This window comes from Balaenoptera musculus, chromosome 15 (genome assembly GCF_009873245.2).
Source record: "Balaenoptera musculus isolate JJ_BM4_2016_0621 chromosome 15, mBalMus1.pri.v3, whole genome shotgun sequence".
In the NCBI taxonomy this organism is placed as follows: Eukaryota; Metazoa; Chordata; class Mammalia; order Artiodactyla; family Balaenopteridae; genus Balaenoptera; species Balaenoptera musculus.
The window spans coordinates 49,235,582-49,248,802 of NC_045799.1; the positions used below are offsets into that span (position 1 = coordinate 49,235,582).

Here is a 13,221-nt window from a genome sequence, read left to right on the forward strand (position 1 = left end):
TTGGCTCCAGGAAGTGGAGTCACGCCGGTATTTTTACCCTTGGTTAGAGTGGATGGTGCCTGCGCCTCATTTCCGTCTACACCCCTCCGCTCTCTGGATACTAAAGATACATGCGGGGTCCTCTTCGTCCCTGCTGACCAGGATCCGGTTCCGCTGCAGCCCCCGCAAAACCTCAGGGCTCCACAGGCACACAGAGGGGAGGGGGAGGCCTGTCTGAGCCAGAGGGATCTTTGCCTTTTGGGGCCTGGGGCTGCATGTGCTCCTCTCTGCTCAGGCTGCAGGGGACCCTGGAGCCCCCTGAGAGGTGCCCCCTCTGGCTCAGCACCCAGGGGGACAGACCTCCATCTATCCCACATTCAGTACTTCAGCACCTCCAACCCCAGGACCGTCTTGGCCCAGCCCTCACTGGGCGGAGGATCCCAGCACCAGACCCAAGTCCCGCAGCCCGGCGGCGGGATAGGGTCTCCTGTTCGAGGCCCCCAGTAAGAGTGACGGGGCTGCCCCGGGAGGGACCACGGCGGCTCAGGCCAGCAGGGAGGTGGGCATGGCTGGCATGGGCACTGCCCAGAAATTCATATGTTGAAGTCCTAACCCCCAGTACATATGAACATGACCGTATATGAAAATAGGGTCTTTGCAGATAATCCAGCCAAAATAAAGTCAGTCATTCAGGTTGGCCCTAATCCACTATGATTACGTTGGTATAAAAAGAGGGGCTTTGGACAGGAACACACAGAGGGAAAACACCTTGTGAGGACTGGAGCTGCGCTGTCCCAAGCCAGAAACTACCAGAGGTGCAGGGAACCCTGAATCAGATCCTCCCTGGTGCCCTCACGGCCCTGCCAACACCTAGATATCAGACTTCCAGCCTCCAGAACTGTGAGACAATAAATCTCTGTGGTTCTAAGCCACCTAGTTTGTGGGACTTCGTTACGGCAGCCCTAAGGGACGGACATAGGCGCCCTCTGCTCTGTCCTCCTCTCTCCAGACCACGGGGGTGGGGGTAGAGGCAGGGCCCTTCAGAGACCAAGACCACTGCTGGGTGGTCACTCTGACCCTGACCCTTGGGGGCTCTGGCCACAGCTCTCAGCCCCGGGGGGCCATGGGAGGACGAGGACAAGGAGGGGCGGGGAGGCGGCCTCCCTGGAGCTGGTCACTGAGCCTCCCCCTGCTATTCCTGGAGCCCAGAAAGCCCAGGAGTAGCCAGACGCCACCCTTCCTATGTCCTCTGGGCCCCTCTCCCAGCCATCAGCAGTTTGAAACAGCTGCTGTGTCCCTTTTAATCTCAGTAGGGGAGAGACCTCAGGAAGGCACAGAAACAGGACACTAGGCCTGGTCACGGTGTCTCACCTGTGTCCACGGGGCCCGGGCTGGCCCTTGAAGGGACGGAGGGCAGAACTGGCTGTGGGCCCTGGGGTTAAGCCAGGAAGCGGGGAGGGAAGTGGTGGACGGGAGGCCAGGATGGCAGGATGCTGAGGGCAGAGCCCCCTCCCAACAGATGCAGAGGGAGGGGAGGAGGGGAGAGCCTCCTGCCTCCATCCGGACCGGACATCTGACGGCTGCATGGGTGGCCCTCCGCAGGTCCAGTGCCAGTCAAGCGCTGGCTCCGGGGACTTTGGTCCATGTTCCCCAGGATGGACGTGCTGCAGCACCGTGGGGACGGAGCCCACCGTCTGCCGAGAGCAGGAGGGCCTCATGCGGCCCATCCACCAGCGTCCTGCCTCTGACTGTGACCAACACCTGCACAGTTACCTCCTGGCCGGGCATCCAGGCTCTGCTGGTCACAGAAAAGGCCACAGGCCAAGGCAGGGTCGGGCTCAGAGCTCTGCGCGTTTCCTGTGAAGGTGGAGGGGCAGCCCCACCTGGAGCAGCCCAGGGCACAGTAGTCGCTGCTGCTGCCCTGGGACTGCGGGGGAGCCAGCCTGGCAAGGCCTGCGGGGGCCCAGGCCTCCTGTGGCAGGTAGGCAGGCGGCGGCCCCCCCCACTCCACACATCCTGCGGGCAGCGCATCTGCTGGGAGGCCGGTGCCAGTGCTCTCCTCCTCCTCCAGGCCCGCTAATGGCCCCACGTCCACCGGGTCATAGGTGAGCAAAGCGATGGCCTCCTGGACACGGGTCTCCCAGGCTCCTCGTGCGGGGCCCATGCAGTCCGGGCTTGGCTGTGGACCAGCTCTGTGGGCCCCTATCCAGGTCTGGAACAGAGCACCGAGAGGAGGGAAGGCCTCAGGCAGTGTGTTCAGGACTCACCGTGGGAGCAGCCTCCCCTCCTCCAGGAAGCTCTCCAGACATCCACGCCCAGAGGCCAAGAGCACCTGTGCCCAGAACATTCTATCTTCCCCCCATGGGCCAGCCCAGCCTCAACACAGAACCCCCATTCCCTTCAGGCCCCTCCCCCGGCTCCCAGCACAGGGCCTGTGCTCACAGAGGCCTGAACCAGGGTACAGACGGTGACAGGGCTGAAGACACTGCTGCCTCACACACTGCCAGCAGCTGCAGAGCCCGGGCACCCTCACCGCAACCCCACTACACGCTCGCACGCACGCACGCACAGGAGGTGCTGTTGGGCCTGGCACCTTGGGGCCAAGGCCAGCAGACCTGGACCCCTCTGTGGGGCCACAGGAGGCCCCCTACCTCCAAAAGGAAGCTGTTCCTGCATGTAAATCAATGACGTTAGAACACACCCTCACACCATACACAAAAATAAACTCAAAATGGCTTAAAGACTTCAACATAAGACAGGACACCATAAAACTCCTAGAAAAGAGCACAGGCAAAACATTCTCTGACATAAATCATACCAATGTTTTCATAGGTTGGTCTCCCAAGGCAACAGAAATAAAAACAAAATAAACAAATGGGACCTAATCAAACTTATAAGCTTTTGCACAGCAAAGGAAACCATAAACAAAACGAAAAGACAACCTATAGAATGGGAGAAAATATTTGCAAATGATGTGACTGACGAGGGCTTAATTTCCAAAATATACAAACAGCTCATACAACTCAATAACAAAAAGAAACCCAATCAAAAAATGGGCAGAAGACCTAAATAGGCATTTCTCCAAAGAAGAAATACAAATGGCCAAGAAGCACGTGAAAAGATCAACATCACTAATTATTAGAGAAATGCAAATCAAAACTACAATGAGCTACCATCTCACACTGGTCAGAATGGCCATCACTAAAAACTCTACAAATTACAAATGCTGGAGAGGGTGTGGAGAAAAGGGAACCACCCTTCACTGTTGGTGGGACTGTAAGTTGGTGCAGCCACTATGGAAAACAGTATGGATGTTTCTTAAAAAATTTAAAAATAGAGCTACCATATGACCCAGCAATCCCACTCCTGGGCATATATCCAGACAAAATTCTAATGCAAAAAGATACATGCACCCCTGTGTTCATAGCAGCACAATTCACAATAGCCAAGACATGGAAACAACCTAAATGTCCATCAACAGATGAATGGATAAAGAAGATGTGGTACATACATACAATGGAATACTACTCAGCCATAAAAAAGAATGAAATAATGCCATTTGCAGCAACATGGATGCAACTAGAGATTATCATACTAAGTGAAGTAAGTCAGAAAGACAAAGACAAATACCATATGATATCACTTACACGTGGAATCTAAAATATGACACAAATGAACTTATCTACAAAACAGAAACAGACTCACATACTTAGAGAACAGGCTTGTGGTTGCCAAGGGGGTGGGGGTGGGATGAACTGGGAGTTTGGGGTTAGTAGATGCAAACTAGTGTATATAGGATGGATAAACAACAAGGTCCTACTGTATAGCACAGGGAACTATATTCAATATCCTATGATAAACCATAATGGAAAAGAATTTAAAAAAAAAAAAAAAAAAGGAAGCTGTTTCCTAGGAGGCACCAGGAGTCTCTATCGAGTGCACCACACACCACACCTTCCATCATTGTCCTGCCCCCTGGAGAGCCAGCCCGTGGCTCCAGACCACCTCCCAAGGGGTCTAACTAACCTCTGACAGGTGCTGTGGTGCTACAGAGAACGGGCTGGGTGCCTGCAGCCCAGAAGATGAGTGCAGGGCATCAGAACATTTACCCCCCATGCAGCCCTGACAAAGTGCTCGGCTTTAAGCTTCAAATTATATTTTTGGATGACAAGCTTGAAAACTAGACTCCCTGTTAAGAGAGAAAAGGGCCAGGCGGAAGGCAGCCACGCAGAGCCGGTGGGGGAGAACCTGGGCAGCACCACCTCCATCCTCTGCCCAAAGTGAGGGGCCCGAGAGGGTGGGGACCAGAGACCACCCATTGGAGCTCCTCCCCCCCACCTCCTGCCTGTGGAGCAGGAACTACCAGGCCAGCAGGGAGGGTCCGACGGGGTCTCCAGGCTGTTCTCAGCGTCATGGCCTGTGAGAGCCCACCACGATGTGTGGGGGGGTGCAGGGTCAACTCATCGCTACCCAGGGGGCCGGGAGGGGCCAGGCACTCCACGACGGCCACCAGAGTAGCCCAGGGACCAGGGAGGGCCCCAGGGGCAGCACAAGACACAGATGCCTTCAGGTGCAGACAGCCCCCTGAGCTGGCACCTTGAACTGACCATTTACCTCCAAGGGCTGCTGCAAACCAGAAGAGGCAGAGATAACGTCATGAGAAACTTTACATTTTTTCCCATCAGCAATGGAATCAGAGACATGAGAAGAAAAAGAACTCGGCAATAGAGAATAAAGCTAATTTGTCTTTGGCCCCTTTGAGCCACAGTGTGTACATATACTACATATATACTATATATACCACTATATATACCAAAAAAGCTCAAAGCACTGACAGAGGCCCCCAACCCTCACCCAGAGCCCACACCCTGGGCAGTCCAGACATCTGGGCAGCCCGGGTCCACCGGGTCACAAACCTGGAAGTCCCCGTTGTGCACACTGTACAGTGACTGGAAGAACGGGCCTGGGGATGGCACGTCCTGGTACAAGGCTGTCTTCATCCTGAGGTCAGGAGACAGCAGTCAGAGGCCCAGCTCCAGGAGGTCACTGCCAGGAACGCGGCTCCTTCCAAGCAGCAGGGACCAGCCCTGCCCCGTAGGTGCTGCTGTCGCCCTCTCCTCTCGTTGGGTCCAGGCCTGACACCTGGCACCTGCGGCCCCCTCGCTAATGACCCCACAGGACTGATTTATACCAAGACATGGGTCCTTTTAAGGTGAGTGGTGATGGGGGTTCAGGGGTGGGGGTGACCAGCTGTGTCTTCAGCCGGAGGGGGAGACAGCACTTCCGGGAACCCCATCAGACTTCTCCCCGAGCACCGGATCTACCTGCCCAAGACCCACTGCTCCTCCCCTGAGGACGGCACCCCAGACTCCGACCCAGCAAGTCCAGATCAACCTCGCCAGCCTCCCTGGGGGCCTGTCCCGATTCCCCACCCCAGGGTGGCATCAGGGGCCACCAGTCACATCGCATCCACCCCACATCCCCTCACTTTCCCGTCCTGAGACCCTGTCACTCCCTGCACTTTGCTCCAGCTCTGCTTCTCCCGCCAGCTCACACACAATTGCCTCCCTCTGGACCCCATCTCTGGCCACCCTGCAGGTCCTCCTCCTCACTTGTACCCCAAAACTCCATTCTCAAAACATAAACCGGATCCCATCCCACGCGACCAGGCTTCAGGTGCTTTCCTGGGACCCGAGGGCAAGCCTGAGCCTTTCCTGGCTTTCTTGGCCACCCATCGGGCCCTGCCCAGCACCCCGTCCCTCCCTCACCCTGGCTGCCTCTGTCCAACCTCCTCTCATCCTCTCTGCTACCCATCCACGCCTGGCCGGTCTCCTGCGGGACCCCCTCCTGCGGGACGAGGCCCCTGCACCTCATCTCGTAAGTTGACATGTGTGATCGCTTGTTTCAGGAGGGCTTTTTTGTTTATCTGGTTGTCCGTGGCACCCATCAGGGCGGGGAACAGGGCCCCGTGGAAACCAGATGCCCAACACTGCCTGCATAGAACCACTGTGCAAATGAGCCAGCGCCAAGCACCTCCAGAGGCAGGAGACAAGGGCCTCAGGTGACTTGGCCCCAGGGACTTTGGGTCATTCCAGGGCTCTTTTGGGCCACACTGCCCGCCACCCACATGCACCTGGCCAACTGGGGACATCCCCATTGGTCCAGGGCAGAGGCCTGAAAACCCCTCCCCACCCAGGAGCATTGGGGGAGGGGTGCGGGTTTGGGCCCTCAATGCACCGCCTACCCCACACCCACAAACGCACACACACGCTCATGCACACACAAATTCTCACACCCACACTTACAATAACACATTCACGTACATGCACACACTCCTACACACACTCCTTGGCTACCGACCTGGGTGATAGCTTGAACAGCAGGTAGGTCAGGCTGGTCAGCAGGAGAAAGATGGACACAGCGACCAGGGTGCTGTCGGGCTGCCCCAAAGCTGGGACCAGGCGACCTATGGCGGGAAGGGCCCAGGGCTGTGTTCCTCCAAACTCACCTGGCAAAGGCACCTGGACGGGCGCCTCGGGCCAAAATGGAAGGTTTATGTTGCGCCTCCGAGAGCACTCTGGGTGAATCACACACCCCTGGGCCTTGCCTTTCCCATCCACAAGATCATCAGGGTCCGAGATCCTTTCCAGTACCTCTGTGCACAAGGGTCAGCCCAGCCCCCTAAGCAGACAAGGCCCTGCCCGGGCTCCAGAGACAGCAGCAACAGCCTGCTGTGCAGCTGGGGCCACACTCGCTCCAAGGAGACTGGGAGCTGCAGCTCCCTGGGAGGCCCAGCACTTGGCAGGTGTTTCCCCTTCACACATCTCAGACCTCCAGGGGAAGGCAGTCAACTGGGCCACGAGGGAGGGGGTCCCAGGAGGGGGAAGGGGTGGGACGCGAGGGGGCGGGGAGGCCCCACCCAGGCCCCTGAAGGCGGCAGCACCCACCTTGTCTCTGGGGGGAGTGGAAGCAGGCGGGCTGGCTCCAGTCACTCCACGGGCCCTCGTAGCGCTCCTCCTCCGCCACCGCATCCTCCAGTGTGGCCATCTGGACACGCAGCCGGGCCTCATAGGTGGAACCAGGGTCCAATTCAGTGGCTTCAAGTTTGAGCCAGGTCACCCCAATGATGTGATCCTTGTGCCAAGCCCGCTGTGGGGTGGAGAACAGTTCGGAGGTGCTGGGGGTGAGACTGGGCCCATCAGTCCTCGAGGACGCGTACACACAGCGTGGGCACACTTACACGTGTCCACAGACTTACATGTATCCACGTGCATGCACACTCATCCACACACGCACACCCTGTGAACGCTCACACGTACACACAGGCACACTCACCACACCTGCACTCACTTACCCTTGTCTCTGGTCACTTCCCTCCCCACAATTCCAAGGTGACACCACCCTAGATGGGACGAGGAGTGACCCTGGCTGCTGCTCCCAGGAGAGAGAGGCCCCCAGGGTAGGCAGACCCAGCCTTACCTCCCAGGTCTCCTCCTGCCTCTTGAAGGCCAGCTCATAGCTGAGGAGTGAGGCCAGCGGCTCCAAGGCAGGACTGATGCTCCAGGTCAGGACACAGTGCTCAGAGCTGATGTTGCTCAGCAAGTCAGAGGGAGGGTCCAGCTTCACTGAAACAGAATGAAGCCACGTGACGGTGTGGGGGCCAGCACGCCCAGGACTGGGGATCGGAAAGATTCCCAGGAAGCATGGGGCACATGGCCAAGGCCTCCTCAGAGCAGAGGCCTCACTGGAAAACTGGTCCAGAGAAGCCCCAGGTGGGACAAGACAGCAATGACTTCCTCCAGCCTCTGAAGCCAGACAAGGTGAGTTTCAAATCTAACCTGCTGCTGGAAGTTCTTCCTAGTGTCTTACTGAAGTCCTTCCTGCTGTGACTGAAGTAGATCGCAAGTGACTCAAACTGCGGCTCCTGCCCCAGCTCAAAGCCCTGCACCTTCATTCTCCTCCAAAACCCTACCCCTCCCCGGGGACCCCGCCTGCTCTTAGCCCTGGATCCGTCAGCAGGGACCAGGAACACTGACTGGGCCGTGGGGGTGATGTAGCCAGGATGCTCCCGGCCAACGCACCGACCCAGGCCTCACCATGTCTCCGGGGCAGGTACTGTGGATCCACCAGGCTGACCTGCTCCTTCCCAGAGACGTGACGGTGGAAGGTGATGGTGAAGTTGTCAGAAGGCACGAGCACCTCCTCGGGTGGCAGCTCCACGGTGCACATGCTGGCCAGGAAGACACACCTGTGCTTGCTGCCTGGAGCGTGGTTGCTGGAAAGGGCACGTGTCGGCACTAAAGGGCCACTGCACCAGCCCGGTTCCCTACCCTCACCCCTGCCCTCCGGCCTCACCTGGTGAAGAGCAGCCAGGGGCCAGCCCCCTGGTCCAGCTCCGGGGCAGACCAGTGGCAGTCAATCCTGAGGATGTTGTTGTTGTGGCACGTGAAAGTCCCAGGCCCTGGGAACAGTGACCCTTGCAAGCCCACAGTGGCTGCTTCAGGGCAGGGCTGGGGGAGGGGGAGGGCGTGGCAGCTGACCCCTCCGACAGGGCAGGCTCCAGAGAAGGAGCCCAGGAGAAGTTACCGCGGGCAGGGCTGGGAGACCCCGAGGGGATGGGCTCTAAGCGTGCAACCTGGGTGGGGCTGAAGCCCCGGCTGATCTCAGGAAGACGGGTGCCCGCACAGCCCAAACCCAACCCTTCCCCGTGGAGCCTGACGGGGACAACCCTTCCCCCAGCTCTGCCCCCACAGCCCACAGCCCCCCCCACACACAGTGCCAGCCCTCACCTCCTCCATCCCCTGGGACAGAGACGCCCAAGCCAACCCAGGCGCAGATGCAGGTGCAGGTCAGGAGCCAGGTGCCCACCTCTCGCATCAGGACCTCGCTCTGCAAGGTCCAACCTGGAAGGGGCTGGGCTGAGGGGCTGTGGGCGGAGTGCCCCAGTGGGTGCTCCCGTGAGGGGCACTCTGAGTGGGCCACCACCTACACCCTCACCCTGTCCCGCAAAGGAGGCTGAGCACCACTGTCCAAGCAGCACCGGCAAGAACCTCCAGCTCAGGCCTCCCGGGGTCACTGGACTCTGACTCAGCCACGTGTCCAGGTCTGCCCAGCGGGCGCCTCTCTGGGCCCGGCCCCCCATCCCTGGGCCCAGGTCCCCTCCCGCAGGGGAGGCACGGTTGGGGGAATGGGGTCGCAGACAACGACCACAGGGAAGCTCTGCTGGACCCCCTGGTCTCACACCTGGGCCAACTGTGTGAGGCGCATCACCCATGCGAATTCCCACCAGAGCCACATGAGGTGGGGGACGGTCCCTGATCACTGACAAGGGAGCTGACCCCAGGGTCACACAGCTAGCTGCTCCCATCCTGGTGCTCTGCCCCAGGAAAGTGGAGGAGGATGGCAGCGGGGTGTCCACACGACAGCCAACACCTCCCACACGCTGTCTGTCACACGCCTGTCCCCAGGTGCCCTGCAGAGGAGAGCGCCCCCAGGAGCAGGGCTCTCAATGCAGGGGTGTCAGCCCCAGGATCACTGGAGACAGGGGCTGGGTGCTGGGAAGCGCCTGGGGCTGAACAGGCTGCTAACACCCTGTCACCCCATTTGCAGCTCCAGATGGTACACTGATAGCTCCTCTGCAGGAAGCAGGACCAGCCTGGTTATGCAAGCCTGATGAGCGATAAGGAAGCAGAAAAACAGCAGACATGCACAGACCGCAGCACGGAGGCACTCCAGGAGCCCGCACACACTCACCCGGTAGCAGACGCCCTCCCACCCCACCCCCCGCAGCCTCTCCGTGGACCCACAGGATGGACCCCTGTCAAGGCCAACAGTCAGGAAGACCCCACCCTTCCCTAGACTGAAGCATCACCTGCTACAACCAGCCACGGCAGGAGAGGCTGCAGCGGCCACTGGATGGAGACAGGCAGCCTGGCAGCAGCTGGCTCTCAGGGCGCGTGAGGACGGGATGAGAGGGAGCACCAGGATGGGGGCGGCTCAGGCACAGCCACTGCTGCCCGGCTGAGAGCTGGCCCAGGCCACAGTGGGGATGGCCACTGCCCCAGCGGTGGAGGGACACCTGCATTTGTGAGACTTGGGCCGGCAAGGCCACAGGCTGACTCAGGAGCGTGGACTGGGGCGCTCCAAGCTCAGCTGGCCCCAGGGGCAGGAGTGGGGAGGACAGGACCCACACGGGACACTCGTGCGAAGTAGCAGCCCAGGCCCACCCTGGGGAGAGGTGGGCAGGGCACACGGCAACTCGGCCATCTAGGGGGAGGGTCCCTGCTTTTCATCTGCACGATTCTGTCCAAACATAGTGAGCCGGGCAGGGCCATCACCCTCCTATGGACGAGGAGGCTGAGGCCCAGAGACACCAGACTTGCAGGATCGGGGGCACTGGTCACCTGGCCTGGGCACTTGCCCCACCAGCTCCCACACAAGCCTGTGAGCTTCCCCCTCCCCGGGGCATCAGTCTCTCTCCTCAGGGAGCCTCAACACTGAGGCAGGGCTGCCCCCATCCTTGGCAACAGACGCTGGGCCAGGTGGGGCAGAAACCCCACCTGACTACTCCCTGGTCCTGGCAGAGGCACTGGGATGGCCCCAGGGAGGCCTAATCACAGCTCAGACAAGACCAGGTCACGGGACGGCTGTGACGGCAGGAGGATGGGACCCAGAGTCTGGGCCCTCGGGCAGAGCTGCCCACTACACCTCCCATCCTGCTGGGAGCCTGGCTGACATGTCCACCCAGCACCGTCCCTTTCCATCAGGACCTTCAGCACACAACCACTCTGGCCCCTTCTCAGGACCCCATCTCCTCCCTGGCCTCTGGGTCAAGTTCTGGCCCAAATGACCACTGGTCCCCACAGCTTGCCTGCCCTGGTTTCCCGGCCCAACATGAAGTCATGGGCTGCCGTGCACTGGACCCCTGCCTCGGGGCCCACAGACGCTGCCAGCCCAGGGCCAGGTCTCCAGAAGGACTCAGCCCCTCCGCTCCCGAGCGCTCACCTGCTGCCAGGCGAACTGCCGGGCCAGAGCAGGCCTCTGTCATGGGGCTGGTGCATCGCAGCACGCCCTCCGGACTGGCTTCATGGCAATTACTGCACCCACTTTCTGTCACCTTTCACACAGAGTCTGTATTTTTAATGGGGAGCGAGGGGTACCCTGTTACTCTCCCTGCCCACCCCAGAAGCTGGCAGACACAGAGGGGGGTGGGATGGAGGCTGCTGCTTAAATGCACGCTTATCCACCACTGTCCTCTCTGCTGGGGCAGCAGGAAGAAATCCAGGTCCTGGCTCCCCAGAAGCAGCTGGAACCTGGGGGAGACGGGGACTAGCCAGGAAATGAGGCTGGAAATGGGAGCAGGCGGCTCCCGCTCTGGGCCCCACATGCGCAGGTGGGCGACCCCAGCACCGTGGGACCTGACGCTGTGGGGCGGAAGTGCTGGAGGACTCTGCTTCCCATGGTGGTGCTGGTGCCGACCCTGCTGGGGAAGGGCAGGGAGCAGAAGAGGTCAAGGCCAGCTGGGGAGAGCGCGGAGAAGGCGCAGAGGGCAGAAGAGGGAGGAGGTTCCACGGCGCACTTGCCACCTGCCTTCCTAGAGGGCTGAGCTGGACGGGCGCCCGCCTCAGTGGGGTGGAGGTCCGGGAGACGTGGAAAGGCCAGGCTTGAGCCAGGGGCGGCCTCGGGTGGACAGGGGCACAGAGGGTGGGGCCCAGGGCAGAGGGAGGAGGAGGTCCGAGGATGGAAGTCGGAGGAGCAGAGAGGACCTGAGGGACCTCAGGACGAGCCCTCACTGTCCCCTCTGCCCGGCTGCCTTCTGCATGATGAACCTTCATGAAGCCCCCCGAGTCCCCCAGGCTGTCTCCCCAGCCAGAGCAGACATCCCTGAGCCAGGCCCAGCCTGCTTAGGACAGGGGCGGGGACGGGGCGGGCAGTGGCTATGGGCACGGGTTGGAAGGACACTGACACAGGCCTGGGGCTAAATGGGGGGAAGCAATGCCCCTGCTCTTCCCGTGCTGCCCCTGCAGCCCTGGCAGCGAGGCTCAGCCGGCACCGCCCCTGCATCTGGCTCCTCCAGGGCAAGAACCTGTCTGATTTATGCTGCGTCCCCTGCACCCTGCCCCCCACTGTTGAAGAAACACATCCTGAACCTCCCCACAGGCCCGCCCTTGCCTGGGGTAGGCGGTGTTAATGCCTTGGGTCCCTTGGGGGGCTCTGAAACATTATTCGAGCAGAACCCTCTATTCCCCTCCCTCTGCTTAGCTGAGTAACCCTCCTGGAATCCCACCCTCACCCACTGCCCCGTCCACAGCTCCAAGGGGGGTCCACAGACTCCCAGCTCCTCTTCTGCCCTAAAGCTCCCCAAAGGTGTCGGGGAGAGAAGGGGCCTTACCAACCTCAGGACTGGACCTCAGCTCCACTTGTGGTCATCACGGCTGAGACCACCTGGCCCCAGAACGCCCACTCACTCGTCCCCACAAAGGTCAGGAACTACAAACTGCCTGACACGCTCAGCACCCTTCTTTCTGCCCAGAGGCACCCGTGACCCCTACAGGCCTGGAAATCGCAGCCCAGCATCCTGTCATCAGCACTGCAATCCCGCTGTCTCTGGGAGATGCCCGAGGCCAGGACACCAAAGGCGGTAAAATGAGGGTGGCCGCCCAAACGCCCTCTGCCCTTCCCGTCCAAGTGTGGTCCCCAGGCTCTTCCTGGGGCCCGCGATGGCAGGCCACCAGTCTCTCTGTCCCGCCAAGTTCACGCTGACCTGAGTAGTTGAGAAGCCCAGATTACAGACTCACCTTCCCAGACGCATCTGCTAGGTCCCATGGCAAGTCTGACTGGCCCCCAACCCTGCAGCCCTGGAGGTGACTTGTCGCCCTACCACCCCTGCGTTTGCAGCAAGTCCCTCAGCCTGATTCAGGAGATAACTGCACGGCCCGGTGACGTGAGCCTCTCACGGCAGGCTGACATAGGCCGCCCACATCTGAAACCACGAGCGCAGAGCCGAGCAGCTGTCCCAAGTGGGGGTGACAGGCGACCATCACCCCAGTCATAAATCCTACCTCTCAGTCCTCAGGAACAGAAAAGTTGCTGAACGTGGACTTCGGTGACCCGTCCATTGATTGGCGGATGAGTGTCCGCCGCGTTCCTCTCAGGAAACACCAGTGAGATGTATTAAATTAGCGCCGGGAGGTGAGAACCCTGACCAGGCACAGAGCAGGTCTCCTTTCCTAGGCTTCCTGG

General features: G+C 60.1%; 1 protein-coding gene across 1 annotated transcript; it reads right to left on the minus strand.

The window, feature by feature from the left end:
- Positions 1-1,551: 1,551 nt before the first annotated feature.
- On the minus strand, positions 1,552-12,804 carry IL9R (interleukin 9 receptor). The gene is made up of 9 exons (XM_036826387.1): positions 12,777-12,804; positions 8,769-8,882; positions 8,335-8,440; positions 8,076-8,254; positions 7,459-7,604; positions 6,927-7,128; positions 6,340-6,445; positions 4,896-4,980; positions 1,552-2,191 (listed from the first exon to the last, which is right to left on the minus strand). Exons 1-9 carry the CDS (start codon positions 12,802-12,804, stop codon positions 1,694-1,696), a joined length of 1,464 nt encoding a protein of 487 aa, XP_036682282.1. The 3' UTR covers positions 1,552-1,693.
- Between the last annotated feature and the right edge of the window lie 417 nt (positions 12,805-13,221).